This window comes from Takifugu rubripes, chromosome 12, assembly GCF_901000725.2.
Source record: "Takifugu rubripes chromosome 12, fTakRub1.2, whole genome shotgun sequence".
Taxonomy (NCBI): Eukaryota; Metazoa; Chordata; class Actinopteri; order Tetraodontiformes; family Tetraodontidae; genus Takifugu; species Takifugu rubripes.
The window spans coordinates 4,838,421-4,865,317 of NC_042296.1; the positions used below are offsets into that span (position 1 = coordinate 4,838,421).

Sequence of the window (26,897 nt, forward strand, 5' to 3'; positions counted from 1 at the left end):
GCCCGACTTCATAAACCGTTCTGTAGGTGTGATCTTTGATGCTGTGTCCAAGTGGTTCAGGTGTGCGTGACACATGCAGACCATGTGGACCAAAGGCAAAATGGCCTTAATGAGCAGAAACACAACTACTGGGCCTAAAAGGGCACAGTGAGGATGCACAAAAATAGCCTACACGAGTTCATGTTATAGATTTGGATTCAGGTCAAATGCAATGGTGCGAAGCATTTGTCAAAATAAGACAAGACAAGAGAAAAAAAGTATGTCTCTAAAGTTTAACTTTCAACACAAACTTCCAAAATGATGTTTCCATGCTTAAAAAAATTACATAAATATCTTTATGATTCAAAAAATGGAGCATAATGAATGCCAAGTTTCAGTTTGGCTACATTTTTATTTTGCTGTAAAACACTCAAACGTGAGCTTAACTCCAGAGATGACCATTTATCTAGTTTATTATTTTTATCCATTTATTAACCGGTTAGTTGTAAAAGGAAACAATCAACAAACTACAAAAATAAAGCACTCGGAGAGCACAGACCTCCTCTAAGCAGCTTATTTCCCCACATAATTTTGGCATACAGCCATAGTATGATGGCAGTAGTGATACAAAGTTACATCCCAGTAGGCTGCGTTATGACCTTCGGGACCAGCAGCACAAAAGGGACCGCTTTGACCTCGGAACCTCCAGGATCAGATGATCAGCTGACCTGAGGCATCAGACAGGAGCGTAGGGATGGAACGGCTCATAAAGGTGGGTCAAGGTGAAACCATTTTAAAACATAAATGGGTTAGGGTTAGGTCTAAATTGCACAGAGAGAGCCAGAAGAGGGAGACCAGAATGGGAGTAATGTCCTACGTCCTCCAGTCTGCTAGATTAGCATTAGCCTCAGTGCAGTGCAGCCAATATCGAAGTTTTGAAAACCATTAGTGTCGCTAGTTAATCAGGTATAGCCGTAATTTGGTTTAGTGTCCTCTGAGATTCATCATTCCATTTAACCTAATCACAGTCAAATTATCCCTGTTTTTCACCAGGTACCAGCACGTACAAGTTTCTATGTTTGGAGATGTTTAATAAAGTGCCGTAATTAGTCTTGTAGCAAATGCAATCTCAGAGGGCTAGTAAGCAATGTACTAAAATGATGTTGGAAACAAGTAATATCGTTTTTGAGTAATGAGCCTTGTCTTATTAGGACCAGCTTCCAGCAGCAGCTTTACTGCGTTCAGGCATTAAATCAGTTTAACATGTTAGCCACCCACATACTGGCAGTACTCGGACGCATGCGCTAATTAAGAAATAAAGAAAGAAAAGGTCTAGTGCTCAATTCCTGTCAGTCACCTGATTGATTCGTCTGTGCATTGACACATAAATTACAAACTTCATTTACAATTCTCAGTATAGAGACTTCGTCCCCGCACTTTTGGCTCCTTATTGGCTGATTCCCAAGAGTCTCTTTGAGTTTCATTCCATGAGAACACGTGTAGTTTCTCACTCCTGCTGTAACCCACCCTTTACATTCTATTACCTCCCTCTTTTTATCTCTTGGTGGTAAGATTGGCCTCAATTTTCCAGTTAATCCCTAAGTACCACATTCAAAGTGTGTGTGCGTGTGTGTGTGTGTGTGAGGAGGGGGGGATGCTTGAAAGATGAATTGGACCTAAAAGGGAAGAGGACTTAAATATATGCCTGATTTCACTCCTTTCAGTGAGATTGTCATGGTGGCATTGACAGGACACGTGTTGATGTAAAGAGCCCCTCCGCTGGCCGCAATTTGAGTTGGAAAGCCGCCATCTTGTTTCAGCATTCCTTGTGAAGGCAGGCGGTGGTGGTGGTGGGGGTGGAGATCATGGCTGAGAGCATCAAGGGCTTCAACCCGTGATCATTCCGGCAGGAACGAGGAAAACAAAGACAAAATGGATGCAGAACCTGCTCCACATTTGAGTGGAGATCCCGGCTCGGTCGATCCAGGACATGCATTGTGGAAAAAGCCAACCGGGTGAAGTGCCTGCTTTGTTTGGGGGGGGGGAGGACCTGTGATATAATTGCAACAGCACAAGAAAAGAATGGATTTGCCTCACAGGTGTCTCAAGTGAGTGTTAAATTGACAGAGGGAGGATGAAAAGGAGAGAAAAAGAGACGTTCTACAGGATAAAAAGCACAATTATGGGAAATCATTGGCTGTTATCTATGTATGAAGCTGGGTAATCTCAGAAATGAGGGCCTCTGAGGAGATTAGGTAGATGTCAATGTGCGGGGCTGCAGCCGCTGAGCAGTATACGTCGTACGCGCGTCGCGGGCACATACGTCTACGCGTGGAGAGAGGGAGGGAGCGGAGGTCTATTAAGAGTGCTTTCCACTTGACTGGCCTCAGCATCTGCTCAACGGAGAACCGCTGCTTCCAATTATCTCCTTGCAGTACTCGCGGGAGGATGGGGGGGAGAATGCACGAAAGATGGCCACACAGAGGGAGAAAGTATCCAATAGGTATTCTAATGAGATGGTAGCGTTGGAGAGCAGGTCAGGGGAGAGATGGGAATGTGTGTGGAGGGGTGAGGAACACCGTCAACACGTGGGGAATTTAAAAATGAGTCACGGCGAGAGAGTCCTTCGTTAGGCTCTGCAGCTATTTAGAGATCCAGACGCTCACATCAGCGTTGCCGGCGTGCACGGTGATCCGTCGGAACGTTTTCATGTCATCTGCCTTCAAACGCATACGTGTTTGGAGCTGTAAACAAACAGACTAAAGCAGGTCATCTGGCCTTTCATCTCATGCGCTCCGTCAATGGGGTGGAAGGTTGAGCAGAGCTGATGCAGCTGATTCCTCCTCCTTCATCACCCCCAACACCACGGGGGGGGGGACACGGCATTTGGATGGCTGGAGAGGGCAGATGTGGTGATGGCTCGTCAGAAAAAAAGAAAGAGAAATGAAGAGTAGGGTGAAGAAAGGGTTGAGCTTCCGCTTGTGGGGGAGTCAGAACTGGACCTTTTACAGCCGTGAGCTGTCGGCAGCCAAGTCTGAAGGCCGGGGCCGACGTCGCGTCCTGCTGACAAACAAGGTGCTTTTGGCTTCAGGTACGTCATTAAACCCCCTTTTTATCTAGCCGATTTATCCTCACTTTAATTGGTTCAGCTTAAACTTAAAGGAATTAGGTCCTTCTCCAGAGCAGAACCGTATGAAGACCCCCACTCTGGATGAGCAGCCGCTTGTAGCCCTCTTGCTGACACAATGCTGCTTTGTATCATTAGACAAGATTCCTCAAAAGACTTCTTTTCTTGTTTTTCTTGGACATTTAATCCCAAAGTGGTGCTGGGTGGATTCAGCGTCTCCGCATGACTCATCGCTGGTTCTACTGAAGAAAAAAAAGTGTGGCCACGGAGCCGAGCGGAGGTTTAAATGTCACTCTGTTCCCACATGGTGACTCAACTCCGGCAACTAATGTGGGGACCTAACAAGCAATTACACTGGATTTTCATGAGGAAACTCATCTCTCCTCTCAACGAAACTATAACCCACCGTGTCAATTTGCCCTTGGGCATGATCCGGTTCCTGACAAGGCATATATGCTTAGCCCTCAGATCCCTCAATTTCAATTTAAAGTCCTGTTATTTAAGCTCAAACCAGCCAAACTGTGGATAGTATGCTGCTCTGCTCCTTCCTTCTCTGGGATTTAGCTCTTTTTTTTCTTGTTTTCGCCCACGGCTCTGAACGAAAAATCGTGCAACTCCACAACAAAAGGTGAACATGGCTACAGGCGGCGTCAATTTGTAAATCTCAGGCGCAGCTCCCCGCAGATCCCACAGGACATTGGTATTTCAAACGAGGCCTTTTGAAGAGGTCGTGCTCGTTCACTCTGTCGCTCTCGCGCATGGTGCCGCCCTTTAATGTCGTCCCTGTGTGTGACATCACGCAGTATTTGCGCAGGGACTGCCTGCGCGTGCACGTGGGTGCGTGTGTGTCAGATGTCTCTGACACCAAATGCTGATGCGAGATAATCAACCGCAGTCAGCTCCTACAGAGACGAGCCGCAGTGAAGTCATTAACAAACCAGGGTCTCAGGAGAAGGTGAGGGAAAGGAGAGCGGCTGATACCGGGGATGAAAGCAGAGCAGACGAGGAGCTTCGGAATCGGCGGAGGGAATGTAATGGGAGCGATATGATGAGATTTGAAGAGGGTTGTGATGCTTAAAATAATCGACTGAGTCGCAGATCCTCGGAACGAGCGTAAAGCAATGCCATGATTAAATCAGGAGAAATGCTTCCCGGTCTCACCGTGGTGACAAAAAGTCCGACTCCTCGGCTGTGTTCATGTTGTGCCAATAAAAGGGCAGAGATGGAAACCGAAATTAATTTAGACACCAACGCAAGTCAGTAGCTGAATTACAGGAGGTGCAAATAAGCAAAAAGACATCCTGGAATATTGGGAGCCAGTGGATTTTTAGCTGCTCTATGGGCTTTACATCTTATTCTTTAGTCAAATTAGCATGTTCAGAGAGTTCAGGCTAATGCAAAAATTGCACTAACACTCATGACCCGATGTGCACCCAATTACGACTGAAGCTAGGTGGTTAGCTATGTTCTGTTAAAGTTAAAGTAAACCTTTAAAATCAGGGCTCTCTGCTGGGTGTCCAATCAAAACTAAACAACACTCAGGTTTAGTATATGCCATTAAAAGTGCTGCACTCGTGAGGCTCAAATTAAAATTCATAACTAAACAAGATCAACACTCGACAGACGGCGCTTCGGTGATGAAGGAATAAGAAAAAAAACTCCACCCTTTGTTCATTTGTTCCCCCTCTGCAGAGTCAAAAGTCAATTACACTTGCTACGAGCAAATCAAGGCTGACAAATGAAACAAGGTGGCGTTTGCGGGGCCACTGTGTTTTCGCCTTGTGCTGCACACAAATCGCTTTGCAATAATGCTCACGCAGAAAACAATTAGGGGATAAAATAAAACTTATTCAATGTCACGCCTCCCTCGCCCTTAGGATAGCGACAATGCTAAGTGGTAGACATGAGAAATGCCCCCCCCCCATATGCATGCGCGTGTGCACGGAGCAATTATGAAAACTCAAGGATGTAAATCATCAATGGGACCAAAAGGAAAGATGCAGGAGAGGCAATTTAAACCAAACAGGAATGAAAGGGGAAGAATTCCTAGATCGATGGCCACAGCCACTCCACATCCGTCCCGCTTCTTCCACATTTAGCCACTGTCCCCTGCACCATAATGCACCACATAGATACCTTTTTTATGATCCGTGGGTGGGTTTTACAGAGAAATTACACAGAAGCTCTATTTGCACATGCATAGTAGTGTCCCAGAACTTTCAATTAGCGTTTCCCCATATGTTTTCCATTAAAGCAGCGGTGCGTATTGGTTGCACTGCACTGCACAAGTGGCACCACAAAATAGATCCATCACCATCATGACTCTAACCCTGACGTCACCATCTCAACCTGACTGAAGCAGGCGGCATGGCAGCAAGGCTAAAAGGAGTTTTTGTCATCCAAATAATAGATAAAAAGAGGATTCTGGTTAGTCCATTGTCCTTCCATGCAGAGAAAATGTCTCACTGTATAAATCAGAGACACTGGCACAGCTGCTGGGATCGCGGTCTAACTTTCACGTCCAATCAAGGATAAGAGTAATGCTACAGCAGAAAACAGATGAGATTTACTGTTGCGTTAAAGAGATACGGTTTTCTTAGCATCCTGTGCAAAAGCACCAGGGAGGAAACCTCTCCAGCTGGTTTTTCAGGCTCTCCAGGACTTATTTCCAAACATAGCTTTTTCTCATTGGGAACATTCATTGCATCTTGATACTGTTTAGCTGTTTAGCAGCTTTCCCACATAATTGCACCTGCCCAGTGAGAGCTGCGTACTGTGTTTTATGCCAGGACTCTGATACAGAGTGTTGTTGTTTTCTGTAAAGTAGAAGAGCAAACTTCCCAACACAGCGAGGAATTTCATCACACAGTTTGAAAATATGAAGAAACACTGCGCAGAACAACCGACGGTCGTGATATGTGCTGCACAAATGTGACCGAACCCCTTAACGTGTGACAGCTGCCGACTCTTCTGGGCTCATTTGATCTACCTGTTAGACACGGCCACACGGACCAGCACGGAATTTGAGAAAACTTGGGAAATTCACCCGGAAAACAAACTAAATAATCGACTGTACCACCACCGATTGTGAGCGTTTGGAGCAGTTGTGTCTTGGATCTCCACACACACACACACACACACACACAGCACCTCATATTTGTTCTAAATTGTAAAGATGTGGGAGTACCTGCTAAAAAAGATGCGAGCTGATTTGAATTTCGACCTTTTCAGAACAGAACCGGGCACAATCATCAGCAACACGATTCATCTAACACTCATACGCGAGTCTCCGGATGAAGGCTAGGATGCTAAAGCATGCCCGACGAGGAACATTCGAAGGGAAACTCTGCGGAATTGTATCAAAAATATTGCAGAAAGCTGTGGGCACCTCTATTTTTTTTCCCTCTGCATTCTCTTCGGAGCTAGTTTGGGTAGATGATGTGATTTAGCCGGCAGGGTTGACAGGGATGCGCTGCCCGGTGGAGCGCCGCGGCGGAGTCGTTCGGGGAAGGAGACAGTGTGAGAAAATGAAGGAGGCGTGTCGGCTTTTGGGCAGCAGACAGATTCACCACGATTCCCGACGCGTCTCTACGTCAATTCAGCCGTCTTTAAATCTCAACCTTAATCTTGTCTTGGTCGCCTTTTTCCTGCTTCCCAGAGACATTCATCAGATCGGTCTCGCTCCGCAGGCTCTCTTTGTTGGGTTTTATATGATCCTAAGAGATTGATTTACACCCCTTATGATAAAATCAATAACAGCACATTTGCAGCACAGCGGGCGACGACCATTCTTCCCTTTTCACAACACGTCTGTAAACACAAGCACAAGTGGTCACGTGCAACAAGTGTCTAATTACATGCCAGGCAAATCCTTTTGACACAGTGTGTATTGTGTGTGGTGTGTGTGTGTGTGTGTGTGTGTGTGCAAGTTTTATCCATTATCAACTTTCACAAGGTGTTTGGATAACTAATTAGATGGCCTTGCACCCCGTCTTCCAGGGACGAGCAGGAGAAAACAAAGGAAAAGAAAGAAATGAAGATGGAAAAACACGACCGGTGGGATGCCGAGGGATTTAGCTGAGAGGTGCACGGGAATGTCTGTGTTTCACGGTATTCTAGAGACACGGGAAATGGATTGGGTTAGGGTCTACATTGGGAAGAATCCGTAAACCCTACCCTGGGTTTAGAGTCTTGTTTTCAAACCAAATCAAGGCTAAATCTGTCTGCTGTTGCTGTTCCTGTAACTGTCCTGGGTTTTGACCAAACACGCAGCTTAAAGATGAGAAATAAGTAGGTCAGATTTCACATTATGTTCACGGTCAGGATGGAGAATCGGCTCCTATATTCCTTTGCTGCTAGCTAAACACATTAATCAGCAGCAGGTTGACAGCAGTGGGCTTCTTTGCGTTGTTCGGATCACCGCGAAACTTCAGTGTTTTATTTCTTTACAAGACTCCCTTGTTCGGAGCATCATTTGTAAACTGTAGTTAGTTCATTCATGAACAATCCAGCCGGGGTGAAAAGAACATGTGTGGTAGAAAAATGGCAGCAATCACTCTTTTGAAAGAGGAAGAGGGAAGATTCATCTCGCCTATTTCGCCAAACACATAATGGACAACCAGAAATTCCCTTTTTAATGGACAGGAGCTCAAAGCCATGTGTTGGTAGTGTTTTATACACTTTTATATGAGTTGGATCACACACAGCTGCCAGAATAATCTGTTCAATACAGATTAAATGGACTCTATGAGAATAAGAATTCTTCATTTGGCCGTGCGTGCAGCTGTATCTAAAGGTGGCCTGTGTGGGATTTAGTGACATCTAGCGGTGGAATACAGACTCAAACATGAGTGAAAACAGAGCAACTGCTATTACAGGTGGCATTAGAATTTAGTAAACTACAGTTAAAATGCACTGTATTTTTATTTTTTTATGTGTGATTTTACTAAGCACAACTAGATTGACCAGTGCCAACATATCTGTGAAATTTGTTGAGGCTGATGATATTCCTGTAGTAGAGGGGACTCAAACCCTTTAATTACTTATTTTACTCATGCGAACATCAAAACAAAAGGGACGCCTTTTTTTATAATGTCGAATTCATTTTCTAAACAGTCAATGTTTCTAATTTTCTTCACAACCGTGAAAGAAAAGGCTACGAACCTTTGAGAAATTCTCATTTTCCTGTCATATTAAATTAAGGTGAATCAGAGCAGCTACTTTTTACAGCTTATCTGGCCAATATTGCCGGTAACAAAGCGACTTCATGCAGAAAATGGAGGAGAAAAGAAAATCGGCGGCGAGCCCGGTTTTCACTGTCAAATCCGGACCTGCCGTGCATGTTAAGGCTGCAGCGCGCCGGAGCCTCAGGTGTTGCAGTTTGGAAAAAAATGCAACTGCGCAAACTGTCATGCAAAGGGACAAAAATGAATCTGATGCAACAAGAAAGGTAGAAAATAAGCAACCCAAAATGCCTTTGTTGGGTGATAATCATAAAATGATTGGTTTTAGGTGCAGCCCAAGCTTTAAATATGCACTGCAAAGCTATTGCTTGTGCACGTTATAGTGCTATAACCTATTAAGTAATTACCCAGTGTTAAAGAAGCTGCTAGTTTTAAACCCTAACATAGTTTGATGTTGCAACACAACTTTTCCCGAGCACAGAGCGTCCCTGCGGAGGACTGTGCCACAACTGAGGTCAGTTCCTGCCAAGCCCTCGTCCCCAGAGTCAAAACTAAAGGTCTGGAATTTTATGTGACGGCAACAAAGTGTAATCACGGAGCCTGTTAAGACCACTGATGGGACTGGAGACGGAGAACGTCAATAACAATCACGAGATGACTGATATACAGGACGCGGGGCATAAATTCACAGCCATCTAGTTGATTATTTCTCTAATCTGGGGTTACAGTGTCTAATAATTCTGCCTTCCAGGTGAGCCGCCCTCATAAATCTGCACATCATTTCACTTTTTCCCAGTGGGAGATGATGAAAAACAAACGATTACTCTTCCCCCTGTTCCTACCGGACTGTCATTAAAGCTGGCGTTGATAAGTGGCGGCCTCTCCATTAACAGCCCAGACTCAAAGGACACATAAATCGTACGCTTGTGTGTCACAGTGTGTGTGGGGGTGTCGGTGCTTGTGTATAACATTTGGAGAAACTTTGTTCTTTGCGTGTCTGCTTCCTTAAAGAGGCAAATCCTATCATATTTTTTGTCAGAGGATGAATCAGGATGCTCATTTCAACTTCAAGAACTTTAATTTTACGGGGCTTTGACGCTGCAGGAACCTCCGCGAACAGCTGTTTACAGGAGCTTTTACGGGGTCTAATTGAGTCCTTGCTCCAGGGTGGGTATTCAGATTGGCCTGGGTGATGTGTTAGGTTTACGATCTGATGAGAAAACCCAGCAAAAGAGTAGCATTAGCCTAGCAGCCACAAACACACAAACCAGAAACCACCTGTCTTGTTTTGTATGTTGACATGTAATATGGCCAAAGCTCGACACACTTCAGGGAAATCTTATTCTCTCAGAGTATTAAGAGCTCCATTCATGTATACTTCTCTCCTTGTTGATGTCTCTGTTATTATGTCTTGCTTTTGCCCTCTCGACCGGATGACGTCCCAGCCTAAACTGTAAAACACCGATAACACAAAATTCCAAACTTTTGACTACAGCAAGGGTCCTACCTCCTCGTAGAGATGCAACCCGATCCTGTAAAGGTCCAGTCTTTAAAAGGACCTCCCATGGTGAACACATGCCTATAGGTATTCAGGATCCAGTTGGCTAACATTTAGCTCTCTCAGCGTGCTAAATGACTGTACTAGCATGTCAGTAATGGTAAACTAAGGTCAGTGTTGGGTAGTAACACCAGCCAGTCGTACATGGCCTTGATCAACCATTCAAACAGCCGGATGACGAAAATCATCTATGAATGACTCATCCTATAGAAAATATACTACTACAGTATATGGAGCTGGTTTTCATTGAAACGGACATGACATGGAGAGAAAAGTCAAAATACATATCTAATTAAGCTTCTCCAAAATATATTATGGTATTTAGGTCGTTATTATAATATGTATCCAAAGATGTTATTATATTAGGTATCTGAATTAGCATAGCCGTTACACTTTTAATTTAATCTAAAATTGTTTTAAGATTTAACAGATTTAAAATGTAGCTGTAATATTTAATATTAGGTTTTACCCATTTAATACATTTGCTTGTTGACAAATATGGTAAATGTAGCACAAAGTGATTTATTCAAGTAATTATTTCAACCTGCATGTGACAAAATGTTGCTGTTATTTTCAGCCTTAGCTGCTTCACACATGCCACCCATTTAGTCAGGAATTTTAGAAACAAGCACACACATACACACACACACACACTCTTCCTCCTCCTCATGCAAATGTGTTTTTCTTGGCTGGCCGTTGCACAAACACGTTAAAGCAGCAGCACGTGTAGCTTGTGTCAAATGCAGCAGGAGTGCATATCAACGAGGAGCTCCTCACACACGTGTGCGCACATGATCTGAAGTCAATAAAACACGTATTTCTGGGAAATTGATGGCTGAGTCATAGAGGGATGAAGAGTTGTCGCCATGGCAAACATGCGAGGTGTCCTTGTACGTCAACCGCTCAGCCCCAGAACGTGCGATCTCTGCAAGGTTGACTCGACCGGGCTTGTCCGCACAAACATGATGACACGCTGGGGCGGTCCAGATCCTGGGAGACCCAGTTTGACTCATCACCCTTTTGCCCGCGGTGTCATGATAAGTAGGGGTGGACGCCTGAGGTCAGAAACGCTCGTGACCAGAGAGTCGCCGGTGCAAATCCCCTCACAGGCAGGACATCTGGGAAGTTGGAAGCCACCACCTCCCAGCCTCATCTCTGCCATGCACCCTTAAGCAACAACATGGTATCGATTTCTTTTTATAGCAGAAAACGCAATTACGGGCATATTATTTCCGTCTCATGCTGAAATATCATTCAAGCACTTGTGCTCACAAGTGTTTTCCTAAAAGCCGAGCTATTTCAGAGCGCCGGGCTGACCGGTTTTGCTGCCCACTGCCATTTGCTCAGCGCTACAAATGTGTCCGAGTGTGTGTTCGGGAGTGAGCCGATCTAATCTGTGCTGTAACTTTGTTGACACTGAATCAGCTCACTGGCCCAAATCTTTCTCTACCAGCACAGAGTAAATACAGACGCGTCAAGGGCCCGACTGTGGCGCTAATGTCACCCCCATCACCGCGCGTGCACTCGTGCTCCTTATTTAGGTCTTATTGGGCCCACAGGCTGAAAATCTGTCCATTAGGTTCCTCCTCCTCTTCTTATTTCCTCTGTTCTATCTCGTCGCCGAAAATGCATGAAGAAATATGACGGCACAAATGATTTTCACACCGCTGGGTCGGATCAAGTTCTCCTCTCAGCAGTTGCAGCAGAAATAGCCAAAAAGATGTCGCTGTCACGGAGGCTGACTTGCACCATTCTGTAGTGCCCGATGAACGCGACCAGACATTTTTTTTCCTGTGTGAGTTGATCAACAACATGAACGCAGAGAAAAATACCTACAAATTAACCTGCATTTGACTAACGTGCGTTCGCGCGCGCGCACACACACACACGCACACACACATCCTCACATTTCTATCCTTGTGGGCCAACCCCTAATCCTGAACCTTTAATGGACATAATAGACCACCCATATCCTAAGTTTAGCCCTAACCATCCTAACTAACATCCTACATTATCACTAACCTCAACTCAGCACTAACCTGGACCTTTAAACCATGACTTAACCTTCAAACAGTCCTTTGAATGTGTGGGGCCCATGAACACGGCCTTACCTTTTCGCTCAAATTTGTAAGGAGAATGACGATTTTGGGACTCATCATGTAGTAACACGCACACACACAAGCGTGCTCACACCATTTATTCAAACATTTACACCCTGAATGCAATTTAAAGTCCAATCAGGCTAATGGAGATGTTTTGCCAGCCTGCAAACATTTAGAAACCTTCGATTCAGTTCTATTTTATCACTGTATCACACCTAACCAATAAATATTGACATTTTCTCACATCAGAGCAATTAGTTACTGATACTGTTACTGGTAATAATGTGAGAATAAAATGAAATTTATTAAAAAAAAAAAAAGATTCCAGTGCTGCAGTTATGGCAAAAATACCAAAGTTCTCCTAGTGAAATGAATAATAGGAAAAGGGTTAGTCGTAATGGGCAAAACATTTTTGAAAGCCAGAAGTGCAGTTTAATTTAACACATGAAGGTACAGTGTGGAACAGTGATGCTTAATTTATATTACTAATGTGTCCATTTAACTGCAGAAAATAAAGCGCGCCCCACATCAATAAGAGCTTGTTTGAGCACGTGTTAGTGCAAATGTTTTTTCTTTAACAACTGAACCCATTAACAGATGAAGTGCAGCATTGACATGCTAACTCACGTATGAAGTTCCTGTGGAGTTATATGCATCACGCACAGCAGGGCATAAACACAAAGGTGGAGGCAAAACAAGAACAACATGTATACAGAGCTATAGCTGCAGAGCAGCCTGCTCCTGATAACAGTTTTCTCAGCTTTGCTGTGGGCAATGAATAAATTAATGTATAAATAAACAAATCTGAGGGAGAAGTCACTGCTTTGATGAAGAAATGAAGGTTTTTTTTTAACCAGACGTGAGTCGAGGCATGCATTTTTTTTATCACTGTTTAAGATTAAAGGAACTGTTCCATGATCTACAACCTGTGACGTGGTGGTTGGACATGAAACGGGCAAATATGTGCAGGAGCTCCGAGGAGGCGACAGGAGACATCAGTTAAAAACCAAATACAAATTTCAGCGAGACAGATGGAAGGAAAATTACTTATGATGGAAGTTTAGGGAAAAGAAGAAAAAGAGAGGGTGGAATTACCAAATACGTAGCTTTGTGCTCATTTCTGATTTTGTGGTGTAAGGCGTGGGCGAGCGGCGCCACTATTCCGGTTTCGCATTTGCAGAAAATATTGGAAGTCTCCTTCTAAGAAAAGACCTCTTTGGAAAAGACTTAGCAGAGAAACAACACAAGTACAGTCTGTTCTCTCGTATGCTCAGGTACTTTTCCTCTCTTCCTTAACCCCCGTGTGTCTGTAGTCTCACATATTCATTTTCTACCCCACTCTCTATTCAAGGAGCGCAGAACGTGAAAGTGTTGCACGGTCCCTCCATTTCAGATTAATATACGAAGGAGCCTAGAGGTCCTAACAGGAGAGAATGCGTGAAAGGAGCCACGCAATCCTGATCTATAATGGATTTTCTTCTTTCTTTTATTTGCCTTCTGTGGGGAAAAAATGGCAGAGGCACTTCTGGCACACAAGGGGGGCAGAGAAAAGTGGTTGGATGTGTAGAGTGGGCTGGACAAGGCTAACAGGGTCTCCAAACACTGCCAAAAAAACCCTCGTGCTTTATATTTAATCTTTCTGTCTCTTGAGACAAGTGTAAAAGGGGGTTGCCAGACACTAGGCTGCAAGTAAGAATCACAAACATCATGCCAGCACAGGGTGCCTGTATATGGCAACTCTTTGGTTTTATTTTAAAGTTGCAATTACGTGTGTTAAGGATTTCCCAAATTAGGAAATAACCGAGGGAGACTGGGAAAACAGTGACATCACAGAAAGATGACACGTGTGACAACAGATAACCAGGTCAAGTCACGATTCACCACTGAAATCAGGGGAATAAACTTTGTGGCATTGTCTAATCAACGATAAATCCAACACACGTGTGGAGTAGAAACTTACCGTGTTCTCAGGTTTCCCGGGCTGGGTGTCCCATCGTAGACGGACAAGATGTCAAAGTCCTCCTCCAGTGCAAAGCCTTGGAACACCAGCTGTATCCGGTTATGCTCTGCCGCCACGATCACCCATGTGCAGTTGGCATAGTTAGGATAACCGTAGGGGTAGCCGGGGCTCTGTATGGTCCCATTGGGACTGTGTAGCGTGTAGCTGCAGTTCTGAGCTGCAAATGGAAGAAGATGGGGACGAGGTTAGGATGGTGGAGATTGTAGCCAGCTGTTTTCACAAAGAGCGGAAATGTAACCAGACGCATGCACACAAAGAATTATTATTAAAGCAAAGGTGGATGAATCAGCCGTCCACTCTGAGCTTTATATTCACCATTACCACCACCATCAACACTTTTGTTCATTCATTTGGTCTTTCATCGCATCAGTAATGGATCCAAACATGCACACCTGACACAGCCTTACAGAGATAATGCCAGATCAGGAGAAGAGCAGGGAACCACAACAATCTCTCCATATTTTTTATTTGCAATTCTAATTGTACAGTTTATCCTCTGAAATCCTGTTGCACAGCAAGCTGATGTTTGCTGTGCCAGCCTTGGATCCTGAACCTCCAGGACTAATCTTTGAATCTTTGATCAGAGCACAGTTGAGACTTTTAATATTGAGGAGGAAGCAATTACTTGCTAATGTGGTGATTCAAGATGGCGTGCACACTTTTGTGTGGCTCACAAATATCCTAAGTTGATGCCACACTCATGGTAAAGGTGCTGCTGCTTATTAAAAAAATAAGCAGCAGCATGAGTAGAGGCTGAGGTACAAACCACACAGATTTCATGAATATGAATCACTAAGGGACTCAGACAGAAACATATAACATTTGTACAAATGACCCAAAAGCTCAAAAAAACCTGAAGGATAGTGCTTTCTCATTAAAATGTAACGAGGAAAGTGGAATTAGACGACATCTGTTATCTCCCCTTTGCACATATTTGCAAAAAAAACAATGCTTCCATTGCAGCACGCATCATTTTAAGGTTTTTTATTATTCATATGCGCGCAGCATGTGTAAACAGTCACAATAAATCAGTATTCTGGACGTGAGTGCGTTAAAGCAAAAGAGTCGTCTCCTGTAAAAATGATTTGTCGGTTCTCTTATCGAAAGCAACCATTTGGCTTTTGGTATGTGTCTGTCTCATTCTGTACTTCCTAACTGGAAATAATTCAGATTAGATAAATGAATGCATGAGAACGGACAAACGAGGAAAAAATAACTGTAATAATCGAATGCAACCAGAAACCAGAGCGAGAGAAACGCCAACATATCGCAGACGGTAATAATTCCAAGGTAACTGGATGAACAAACGCTGCCTTTGTTTTTACAGCATGGTGTTGAAGGATTCTGGGACTACTCGCTACATCATGAATTCTGAGATGCTGCCAGGAAGAAGAAGAAAAAACCCCACAAAACAAGCTGACAGACACACAAACAAACAAAGCCAATATTAGCTTCTTCTTTCCCGGGGACGGGAGTGTCGGAGGTAAAGATCCATGTTGCCTGAATGACATCAGTAATAACAGCAGTGGGAAGTTGAGGAGCATCTCCAGCCACCGTGTATCTATCATTCCGCTGCTCTGACTCCCCAGGGCCTGTCTCGCTGGAAAACAGACAGGGGCCTTTCGCATGCACCGCTAGCAATGCTTCATATACACTTGACCTCTTTTACAAGATACTGTAGATCCGCTCGAACCTGGGCTGCTTGAACACATGCAGGAGCGGACTCAAGACCAGCGTTTCAAAGGGAAAAACTCTAGGAGGAGCTAGAGGGTGTGAGTAAAACTCAAACTCTGAATGAGCAGATACTAAATGCTGTCTTTAGTTTGTGCATATGCTGAAGCCAGCGCGCAGCAGCTGTAATTACCCTGTGGTTTTTCAGTAAAGCTTTTAAATTGGTCCGGCATACGAGCATCTGTCCTTTCACTTACCATCAGGTCAATACTAATATTCGACAAAATCCACCTTTCCCACCTGATTTTCACAGAAATATACCCTGTCAATACCAGGCCTGATCAATCCCCCTGATCTCATCCATTACAGAGCCTTAATCAAATGCCAATCAATGGTTCTTACTGCCGTCTGAAGGCAGAGCCTGATGGGGTCAGACTGGATGTGGAAGCTCATGCAATCAGGGCTGAATGATAAACTAATAGCAGGGACGTTAACACAAAAAGAGTGATGGTAATGGAAGGTGATGGAAGTCCTGGATGTCTGAAAAAATACACTATTCTCTGACACTCATTCTCCATTGAGCTAGCACTTTTAGGCATTATTGCGGTTTACTTGCGAACAGACTTTTTCGCGGAAAACGTTCATTTCTAATAAGAGGATGCAAATATTCAAGCTCATTCAGAGGTAAAGTGTAACCCTACTTTTGCCGCTCTTTGAAAACTAAGTATGTAGATCTTTCACTGAGGGGTCTGGTTGAATAATTTAAACCCCGCTCAGGGTACATTATGAGATTAGCTGCTGTGGGAGGATGACCTGCCATTAGGCTGCTCGGTGTAAATCTACAGGGAGGAGCCCATCCTGCAGTTGATCCCACTAACACTCCATCAAGACCCCATAAACACAGTGTCGGCGGGGCTGTTTTAGTGTGACAAGACCACCCACATATAGAAGGGCACATTTTCTCAGGTTATTTAAGTTCACATATATCTCATGAATACAGTTCATGTAAAGTTATGCTGGCTCATCAGGAACATTGGGGTTATTTTTCCCTCACTGGCTGGTTTTGGCTTGAACGTTAGTGCCTGTCCCACTGAGCCACTGGCAACGTCTGCTTGGCACCACGGTGGCTGTCCGCACACCTCCGATTAGGTCCTCGGGGACAGGTACGACCTTGTTAGGGCAGCACTCCAGGTTCTGTAGCTGCTAATGTTAGCCCCTTCGCCAGGGCAGTTGTTTAAGAGCGGGCATATGGATCGGCGCCGTGACACTTTGATGAATCGACGGTCGCCGCGCTACACTCGGGGCAGGTACAAAAACACCCCAGAATGGAGAAAGGAGGTGGGGAGAGGGAGAGAGCAAGGGCAAGGGAGCGTGTTGTGCAGACAGAGATAAAGTAGACTGACCAGCTGACTGGCTGTTTGGACATACTGTATGAGAAAATAGAATGGGTTGTGATGCGAGGCCTAACAAAAGCAAAGGTGAAATGAGGGACGAAATTGGGGGGAAAGAGATGACAAAAATAGCAGAGCGGAGCTAACGGGTAGCAAAGAACAGCAGGTCAGCAAGACGAAATGTCAGCGTAAATGAGATGGAAAAAACAATCAAAGAGTTGTTGTTTATTTTCAAAACTTATTTTTTACATCTCTCATGGTCCCAGGGTAACATTCAGAGGAGAACAGGACCCAATCTGCACTGTTTGGGGTCTTTTTGGAGGCCGAGTGTGTAGCTATGTGCTGAGGTGAGTGAGCGAATGTGATATCCCGAGGGAGCGGTATCACATGTCTGCATGTCATCCCCTGCTTGGATCCAGTTACACAGAGTGCAGAGAGAGTACAGGCAGGCAGGTTTTATCTTGATTAACATAATATAATAAGGACAGAAAGAGCTAACCTTCATTTTAATGGGTACAGGTACACACTCTCCTCTTGCACAAATTAATATACTTTCTCACACTGAACTATCTATAACCTACCTAAAAATGTCTCTTTGGACTTAAAAAGAGCGGGGTGCTATTGCTTATGGTGCAGCCACCCAGCAGAGGGGACAAAGGGTACAAATTCATGCAGCGCTGTCTCCAGCTATATTTACATTACCAACATTGTCAGCATCATCTACCTACTCTAACTCAGCCTTTGTTTAGCCTCTAGAGGAATGACGAAGTCTTCACATAAGGTCTATTAGAGACTGTCCCGGTAGAGCAAACATAAAATAACTCTTAACCAAGCAAATGTCCCTCAAGGTTTACTGGCTAGCAAAGATATCTGTTATCAAATATAACCCTGTCCCATAAGGAAACTTCAAACAGCACAATGGCTGGTGTGTGTCAGTTTGTGTTTATGCCAGGAACAACCTCCCTGTTGATTAGATAAAGCCTTCCGCCCCATAGATCCTCTCAGCATCGCTATTTGTCTCTTGACGTGTCAGCGCATATGCGCGCCTTGACCGCATCATATCCAAATTAACCTCTGGATGGCCGCCATTAAAATGGAAATGGGCAAACTCAGCTATCCCACTCGCCTCCATACATTAGCCTAATGTCCAGGCCAGGATGCCACTGTCTGCCATTACAGACAAGCCAAATGCAGTGGAAAGCACTTGTAAAAAGCTTGCTCTTACGGATGGGCCTCACTTCCCCTTTCACGCCCACACAGCATCTGCACCCATAACGTGGCAGAAAAATGGCATTTGCTTTTCCATAACGGGCTCCTGGTGAGCGCAGAAAAGCAATGAATTGCACAAACACACATACAGGAAGGAACCACGTAAACAGCATTTACTCCAGGTGTGAGAGTTAAATCTCAGGGTTACAACAATGGCTCGTGCCTATGGCGGCGTCTTGTTCACAGGCATCAGATCCACACAGATAAGCGATTGTCACGTGATGTGATGTAGCCGGAGGGAGCCACACGCACAGCGATAACATTAAACAACACCTACGCGCAAAAAAAACCAGAGCACGAGATGGAAGCCTTGAAACAAAACGGACGTGTTCAGATGCGTGGACGAGGTGTGCATGCAGAAGCGCGTGCTGGCGTGAGCGCATGTTGGCTGTAGGGCCGGCGATAGGGGCACAATGGAGCATGTGTTCTCTGAGACAGGGAGTGGAAGAAAAGAGGAGGCAGGCGGTTCCTTCCAGCTGGGTCATATTTAACCAGCCGCATTAACACGCTGCCCATCGGAGTGTTTTCCATGCTAATCGCTAACCTAGCAGAAATCATCGAACGTCCTTACTTCAAGGCGACGTTCCAGTTTTTCTGTATAAATTTGAATACGCGGACGGCGAGTTCATGTTGCCATGAACAACACTCACCCACGCACCCAGGCTTCTACCTAATCAATAGAAAACAGCCCATTCAGAGTCAGAGCCGTGTTACGGTTGATGTTCCGTCTTTGAAGAAAGACCCCTTGTCTTTGTGGGGGAGTTTATTCAGTGCTGATACAAATGGGCCTCCCACATGAAAACCCTCTAAAGATCTATGCAGGCAGAAATGTCTACGGGTATTTTTTTGCACTGTTCCTTCATTTGCATTCCTGGTAGAGTTCTTGCATTTCATCAACACATTTTTTTCCTGAACTCATCTCTCCTTCCCTCTGCGTCTGCAGTTCCAGCTGGCGGGGCTCTCCTTGCTCTCAGGTCAGGTCGGAGTAGTGGGAGAAGATGTAATTGTAAATATGGGAAAGTGACTAATGTCCAATTATAACCTAGTTCAAATAAGTCACAGGTTGATCAGCCTTGACGAGCTAAGGTTGTAAATAATGGAGGATATATCTTCAGTGCCCCAAATCAATTGTTTCTGGAGTCTTTCTGAACAGCATCTGGGTTCGATTGTTTTGGTCTGAGCCAATATTTCCACGTTCCAAAAAAGCCAAGATGAAAAATGAAATCAGAATGATTCTTAACAAACTTAGAGCTGCAAATATTTCTGCATAATACCTGCAATTATCGGCTAATGTTCGTTGTGAGAACAACTAGCTGTCTATTATTGCAATTTTGTTCTTTTATCTACTTATAAAGCACTTTCTACTTTATTTTTTGTGAGACTTTATTTCCCACTATTGTGAATTCACTAAGTATCGAGGCCAGAATAACGAAGAACAATGCACTCTATGTAAAATTGGGAGTACTGGTGTCACTCTTTTGGGACCAATCGTGGGGTTTTAAACGACCGTAATCTTCCTAAACTACTGTTTGGGGATTTTAAACCTTCGCAAATACACGCACACCTCAACTAATTAAAATCTTCTCCTCCATCACAATTATGTGTGACAGCCACGTGCAAAAACCGTGGAAGTCAATTATCATCTAATTTCCATTCATGTGTGATATGGTACCGTGGTAAAAATGTGTAGTCAACACATGAGCAACGTGACTCAGCAAGCATAATCTCCCCCCCGCCTGTGTGAGAAAATGTAACTAAGATACGCTTCCTGCTATGTAACCTTGGCTGTATTGTAATAAACGAAGACAATGCTGGGGGAGAGAGAGACTCTCCGGGACAGCACGACAGCAGACGTGTCTGTAACCGAGCGGGACTCCCCTTGGCCAAGGTAGAAAAGGAACTTTGACGTCTGGTCTCAAGTTGTGGTGAACTTCGGTCGCGCGCCTGTCTGAGTACACTTCTGAGGTTTTCGACGTCAATTGACAGAAAGCCCTTCTTTCTTCACTCCTGACAGATCGATATTATCAACAGGCGGTGGCCAAATGCAATCACAGATTTGTTTCACATTTAAAACAGAGGAGCAGTGTTGATCTATGCGTGCCGTGTTTGATCTCTGAGGATTGCATATTAAACCCAAGAGGGGCGTTAATCTAAAGGTCAGGGCGCTGACAGTTTCGGTTCCTCCCATGGCTGATGGATCGAGTGCTGCAATATCAGCACTCGATCCATCAGCCTCACTTCAACGTGATTGTAGGACATTTTCAAATTTCAGCCGGAGCCCTCCACTGCCTACCAGAGAGACCGGTGGCGGTTAAGTGGTCTTCATTCATCAAACAGTTAAATATCATTGATTTGCTCCCTTTTGTCATTATGAGTAATTGAATATATGAGTGAAAACAATGAGGTGAAAACGCAATTATCAGTGCACAAATGCTGCAAAACACAATCGCAGTGAGTTCTGCGGGGATAAAGAAAGGTCTATACATGGCATAGAATTCAAAGTAAAAAGGAAAGCTAACAAAAAGGAGCAGACACCAAGCCTGGATCTAATCTTCAATCTGCCACATCCCTGATATATGATAAGGATTGTAGATCAGGGAAGTGAATAAACCCCTACCTGGGATTTGTGTCTATATGAGACAGGTATGGTGTGAACATCTGTCTGCTACTTTGTGGGGATTAGTTGCTGGAATAAAGTCCCCAGGCTGAAAATAAAAGGTTATACTATAGCGTTCGCATACATGGCGCAGAGGACTTATGTAACCTCCCGATTTTACTTTTCCTTTTTTCACTTGGAGCTTAGATCCACTGGAAATAGACTGAGGGCGTCTTTTCTTTTCTATGTGTCCTGGCCCCGGCACAGAAGCACAATGGTTGTAGATTTTCACCTCTGAGGTTACGTGAAAAGAAGAATCGGCCTCATCTTGGGAATAGCATTGTCGAGCAGGGTGCTTTGTCACAACTGCTCTGCCCAGTGCTGCTAATGGAGATGAGCCGCCAGAATGCTAACAATGCCTGCGTTTTTATGAGAGAATGTCACAAAGGCAAAATATTCACAGCATTCAGGCGCCGGCCGGGGCGATTCTAACTATGATCCAGGTATTTAGACCAGAAAATACATCTATATACCAATTCAATAAGCATTTGTGGACACAATACATGTTATTTTGTGTTTGTCTTATTTTTCTCAGGTTGTCTATTTCAACTACCGACTGAGGAGCCAGATATATTTTTAATGAAGGCAATTTCACTGTGGCCATAACATTAAACTCAAGCACCCTCTTAAAGAGGTTTAACACATTAAATAACAGGAGAGGCGGCTGAGTTGTCTTTAAAGAAATGAATAGGATTTTCTTCATTATCGCTGCATTGAGTGCCATTTGTTCAAGATATTCTGCAAGATAGCAGCTGGCTATGTGTGTGTGTGTGTGTGTGTGTGTGTGAGAGAGAGAGAGAGAGAGAGGGAGAGAGGGAGAGAGGGAGAGGGCCCTGATCAGTGTGACCAAGCACAGTGACGGATCTTTGGCCATCTGGAGACAGATGACAGTGTGAATAACCAGGGAGGAGGGTGAAGGACCCGAGGAGGAGAAGGTGGAGGGAAGAGAGAGAGAAAGAGAGAGAGAAAGAGAAAAGAAAGTATGAGGAGGACACAGAGGGAGAGGTGGGTCTGACACATCAGCAGGTGGATGAGGAATGAGTTGTGTTCGTGAGGATGAAAGCCTCGCCTGAAATATGTGCTCAAAGGCATAACAGCATACTTAAATATTCATGAATAAACAAAAAAAGGGTGAATTCCAGGCGTCCATGTAGACGCCGAGGCTGCTGATGGTATGAGCAAAGAAAAATGTCGCACAAAGAACGTGAGCAGATGAGAAAAATGGAGTTGCCTGGCCATAGTGAGGAGTAATATGTTTGGAGGCGGGGAGACGAGGCTTTAATCCCGAGAACACGACCTCCTGTCAAACATGGACGCCTGCGTATTATGATGCCAGGCTGATTTTGCTGCCAGCGATGGTGCGCCACGGAAAGTAAGGAAGGCGGATTAAAATGGAAAACTTTGGAAAAACTCTGAGAACTTTGGCACTAGTCGGGTTCTCAGGAAAGCTTATGTGGACAGTGACAGTGTTCCACCCAAAGTAAGGAGAGAATGTGTGAATCGGGTTAAATTCACGGTATAGGTTGGCCTCTCCACTGAACTGGGAGAATTATAACTAATATATTATTGATTCTTTGCAAGGCAGAATGCATCTCTGCTTTCCTCGGTGAGAAATAAAAAGAGAAAACATGGTGGCTCACTTTTACTTTACATTCAGGGTGTTCCTCTGTTTTGAGTAAATAGATAATGTCATCAGCCTCTCTGCTCCTGTTCCGTCCTTTATTGCTCGACGGTGATAGCAGAGAGCAGATGGGAGGACGCAACAGAGCACGCACGTAGCAGCGGATGCATGAGCGGGAGGAAGAGCCTGGAATGGAGTGAAATAAAAGAGGGATAAGGACCCCAATACAACCTTCCAAGTACGGGACTCACAGAAGAGTCATGGGGTGGCAGGAAGCTAACAGGAAGCTAACTCTAGCCTAACATTAGCCTCCAGTGCAATAATATGCCCAGCATGAGGATCTGGATGAGGAACTGCACTCTTCTCTGTCCAGCGTGCTGAAATGTCACTGTTCTGAAAGTGGTGGGATTCCATATAGGTTGGTGAAAACCTGGGCTGGTAAATTACTCACAATTTAATCCAGGTTGAGTCATTATCTCTGCACTGACAGCGTCAAGAAGGCTAATGGATTCTACCGTCGTTCGCTGAGCGCCAAAAGCTGCGTAACGGGTGCGTTGATTAAAATTGCAATTAGAGATCCGCCGGCTTTCAATTTGCCTGGTGGTCTTAATGAAAGTTTAGGATAGTTGCAAAAATAAAAGATAAAAAAAAATCAGCCCATTATTCTGCCGATGAAACGCACAGAGCGGCACGCGTTTGCGCACGAACGCGCATCTTTTATCTTTCTCCGGTTGTTAAGGAGTGACTGTGCAAACACAGGCAAATGTCGCGGAGTAAAAAAAGATCAAAGGAAAGGGGGCATCGAGCCCTCCGGTCCGCATCACATTACCGCAAGTTGCATCACGAGCACAACAGCGCGGCTTCATCGGCGGAGGCTGATCTGAGCGGAAAATGGAGACGCTGTCCAGAGACCCACGAAGACGCTCTTTCTTCTGCACCTTTAACTAAAGACAAGATGATTGGCGACGATCCCTGGCGGGAATAGGGGGGGGAGTTGAGTTCCATCAGGGACGGCGCTATGGAAACATTTTTGAAACTTATTTAAAGCACTATTCACACATCTGAGGCGCTAGAAATACTGTCTGAAAAACGAGGTGCCACGAATAAAAAGCGTGCGGGGAACCAAATGTGTCCCGGAACTTTGCGTCCCGTCTGGCTTCAGCGCTCCTCCGCAGCGGAGAACGAGGCTCTGGTGCCGCTCCATGGGAAGATTGGGCAATTGCTGGTGGCTGCGGCGCCCAAGACCACCGCGTGTGATAGTCACACATTTTTATTGTGTGTTAAAAAAGAAACGTTGTCACGGCGCTGCGCTCGACGCTCTAAACGCCAATAAAAACGCCCCCCAGGATGAAAATAAAACAAGATCCCTCCTGTGGATGCATCAGTTACTGCTCCACAAGGAAGTCCAGAGGGTTTCCAATGGTGTGTTTGCAATGTCACAACAACCAGCTGCCACGCAATGATACACGATGAAGCGTGGGAGTGATTTAGTGGGATAGGGGCGAGAGGAGAGGATTGGCGGACCTCTCCGTGGTACAGTGCACATGGCTTGCTGGGCTGCGGTCATGGTGAAAAGGTGTTCACAGTTCCTCCGCCTCTCCCGGGATGATGATGAGCTGTCCAAACCAGAAAGGTACGAGTGGGCACGCATGACTCATTGTCAATTTCATATGGTCGCGGCAGAATCTCGCTTTGGCTAAAAATAGTGTCTCTATCCGAAGGTAAGGCAGCACGGGGCGCCACAAAGTCGCCATGGCGAATCCTCGGGGACGAGTGATGCCGCAAGTTTTAGGATGGGTGGAGGATAGAAGCCCACCACGAAGAAAACAGACAGCTGCTGTATGGGAACATGGAGGAGAATTATAATCTGTTGAATGTGAAGCTCAAGTTGAAACGGTCTCTTTTGCAATTAAGCTCAGCACCAATCCAGCACATAGACCCCCCCCCCCCCCCCCCCCCCCCCCCACCCACCTCCTACTCTTCCTCTCTCACTTGCTCCCGACACGACCACGCACACAAACGTTTAAACTTACTTGTTGATAGGAGAATCCTGTAAACACACACACACACACACACATTTTTTGTTGCTGTGACCATAACCGTCTGAATGGTTCAACAAACTCCCAGGTCCAACAGCGTCCCCCCCCCCTTTTTTTTCCACCAGGGCAAAATTGGTTTGCGTCACCGAGAAAAAAACCTTTTACTCATCAGCATCCCCGCGCCCCACTTCTCCGATCCTAAAAGCTGCCAAACGCCAACGCGCATCGGCAAAGATGGAGAGGAAAACGCCCGGTACCAATTCTCCTCGGTATAAGGTCTCGGCTCATTAGGACCCCGCTCGTCCCCCTCTCCTCTATTAATAACTTTGGCGGCGCTGGAAGAGTGACACGGCACCGAGGCTGGTGCGCCTTCAGCATCAGATCGTGTTGCTGGCGGTGATTTGCGCGTGGAATCGAGCAGGGTGGGTGGTGGAACATCGGATAATCCTGCCGAATTCTGCACACCTCCAGTCACACGGAAGACGGGGACTTACCCTTTGCTGAGGTGGCCAGTAGCCCCACGTATAAAAGCAGCACCCGGCTCCAGTGATGTGCCTGCACTCCCGCCTTCATTAGAGCAAAAATCCTCACTCCGTCCCCCTTCTTGCATGCGCATTCCGGTCCCGTTGCTCCGTCCTGGTTCCAAGCGGTGGTCATGGCAGGGTTTGATTTTCTGGTCTGGCAGGCACTGACAGTTTTCAGATGGTCAGAAAGGGGAGATTCACTCGGTTTCGGTGCTGAGAGAAATCCCAATGCATGGAGGAGGCTCGGATCTCGCAGCTGGACTGAACCATGTCATGCGGGCACCGAGGGGTTCAGAGTCTCTCCCCGAGAAGATATAGATTTCACACCTAGAGGGAACGGGGCTTGGAGGGGGAAAGGAGAAAAGGCAGAGCAGAGTGGAGGCGTGCTTCAACAGTTCACCGATATACCTGAAGTGTGGGGAACAAATCACGAAAATCCCTCTCCCCGCTCAACGGACGCAACTCAGACGCGCGTCCCGGAGAAGCCGCTCTCCAGTTTATCCCGCGGTGCTGATTTGTGCGCCCTCAGATCGGATCCTTGTTTCAAAATTGGATTTGTGCTGCGCCAGTAATCCACGTTTTAACTCGTCATTAGATCAGGACACGACGGAACGAGCCGGATGGTGCGATGGAGAGCCACGAGATGCTGTAAAGATTCCAGGGAACCAATCTCCACGGTTCAGAAGTTCTCCATCCAACGTCGGGGAGATGTCAGTCTTATCTTGTACAGACAGGAGGGAAAAAGGTGGAAAGAAGGTATTTCCAGCGTTTGGCTGCAGCGTCGACTGAGGTCTGCGCCCCGCAAAGATTCAGACTGCAGACCTGCTCCCTCTCCTCGCCTCTCTCTCTCCCCCCCCTCTCTCTCCCTTCCTCTTATTGTGGTACACGTACCAACGCATACACATACATTTTGTATCATTCCCAACATACCCGATATGCAATCATAATATGAATAATGATTATGTTTGTTTTTAAATGTATACAAATAGATATCGTCTCCATTGGTTACCACCAATCCCTGGTCACAGTTTAACCTGTTCACTCTCTGCTCAGCACACGTGAAATTGACGCTCCACAGGTCAGGACTCACCGCCAATAAATTTAAATGTCATTCCCAGTTTTCCATCGGATTACGAGCTGTATAATTAGTTTTCTGCAGTGTCCACACGTGGAGCTGCCATGATCATGAAACGTGCGTTGGCCTTGAGCCTCTGCATGATGGAGAACATAAACAGCCCACAGGAATGCGACATTGAATCATACCTTAGTGGTTTTTTATTTCTCTTGCCTTTCTGCAGAGCTGCCATCAGGAGTTTTTTTTTTTTTTTTTTTTAACACTTCTTGTAACGTCCAGTTGGTCTCTAAAGGTTCTGACTGTGCTCTAACTTAGTTGAGCTTTAATAAATCCCTTAAATCCATTGAAGAAAAGCCTCACATTATTACAGGAAAGGGTGGCATGGCAGTCTCAGTATCTACCAAATTTGCAGGAAAATTGCTTTTATAGAAGTCCAAGAGATTTTAAGTTCACGTGGACATTGAAAAACAAGCATAACGCCATAAAAATGATCACATGAGCATATTAGAGGTATAATAAAGCCCTCCAACGATCTTAGCTTTCATATACAATAATAGTTATCCGCTATTGTTTGGAGAAAAAGCGATGGAACAGCTGATGAGAGCTAAAAGTCACCTTGTGTATTTTTCTTAAAGGAATGGATCGCGACGACAGCCCGTCGAGGTCAGGAAGCAGCATTTTC

At 45.2% G+C, this 26,897-nt stretch overlaps 1 protein-coding gene across 3 annotated transcripts in view; it reads right to left on the bottom strand.

Annotated features, from left to right (window-relative positions):
- The window catches only part of csmd2 (CUB and Sushi multiple domains 2), a 152,354-nt gene extending 126,035 nt beyond the window's left edge, over positions 1–26,319 (bottom strand). The window contains exons 1-2 of one of the 3 annotated variants that reach the window (XR_003890235.1): positions 25,111–26,319; positions 13,910–14,126 (exon numbers count right to left, since the gene is read on the bottom strand). Coding sequence is in view for 2 of the 3 variants with exons in the window: in XM_029845027.1 (XP_029700887.1) it covers positions 13,910–14,126; positions 25,111–25,273 (380 nt within the window). In the remaining variant the exon portion in view is untranslated. Of the gene's footprint in view, positions 1–13,909; positions 14,127–23,406; positions 23,818–25,110 lie in introns of those variants that run through there. The other 2 variants (XM_029845027.1, XM_029845028.1) reach the window with 2 other exon arrangements.
- Between the last annotated feature and the right edge of the window lie 578 nt (positions 26,320–26,897).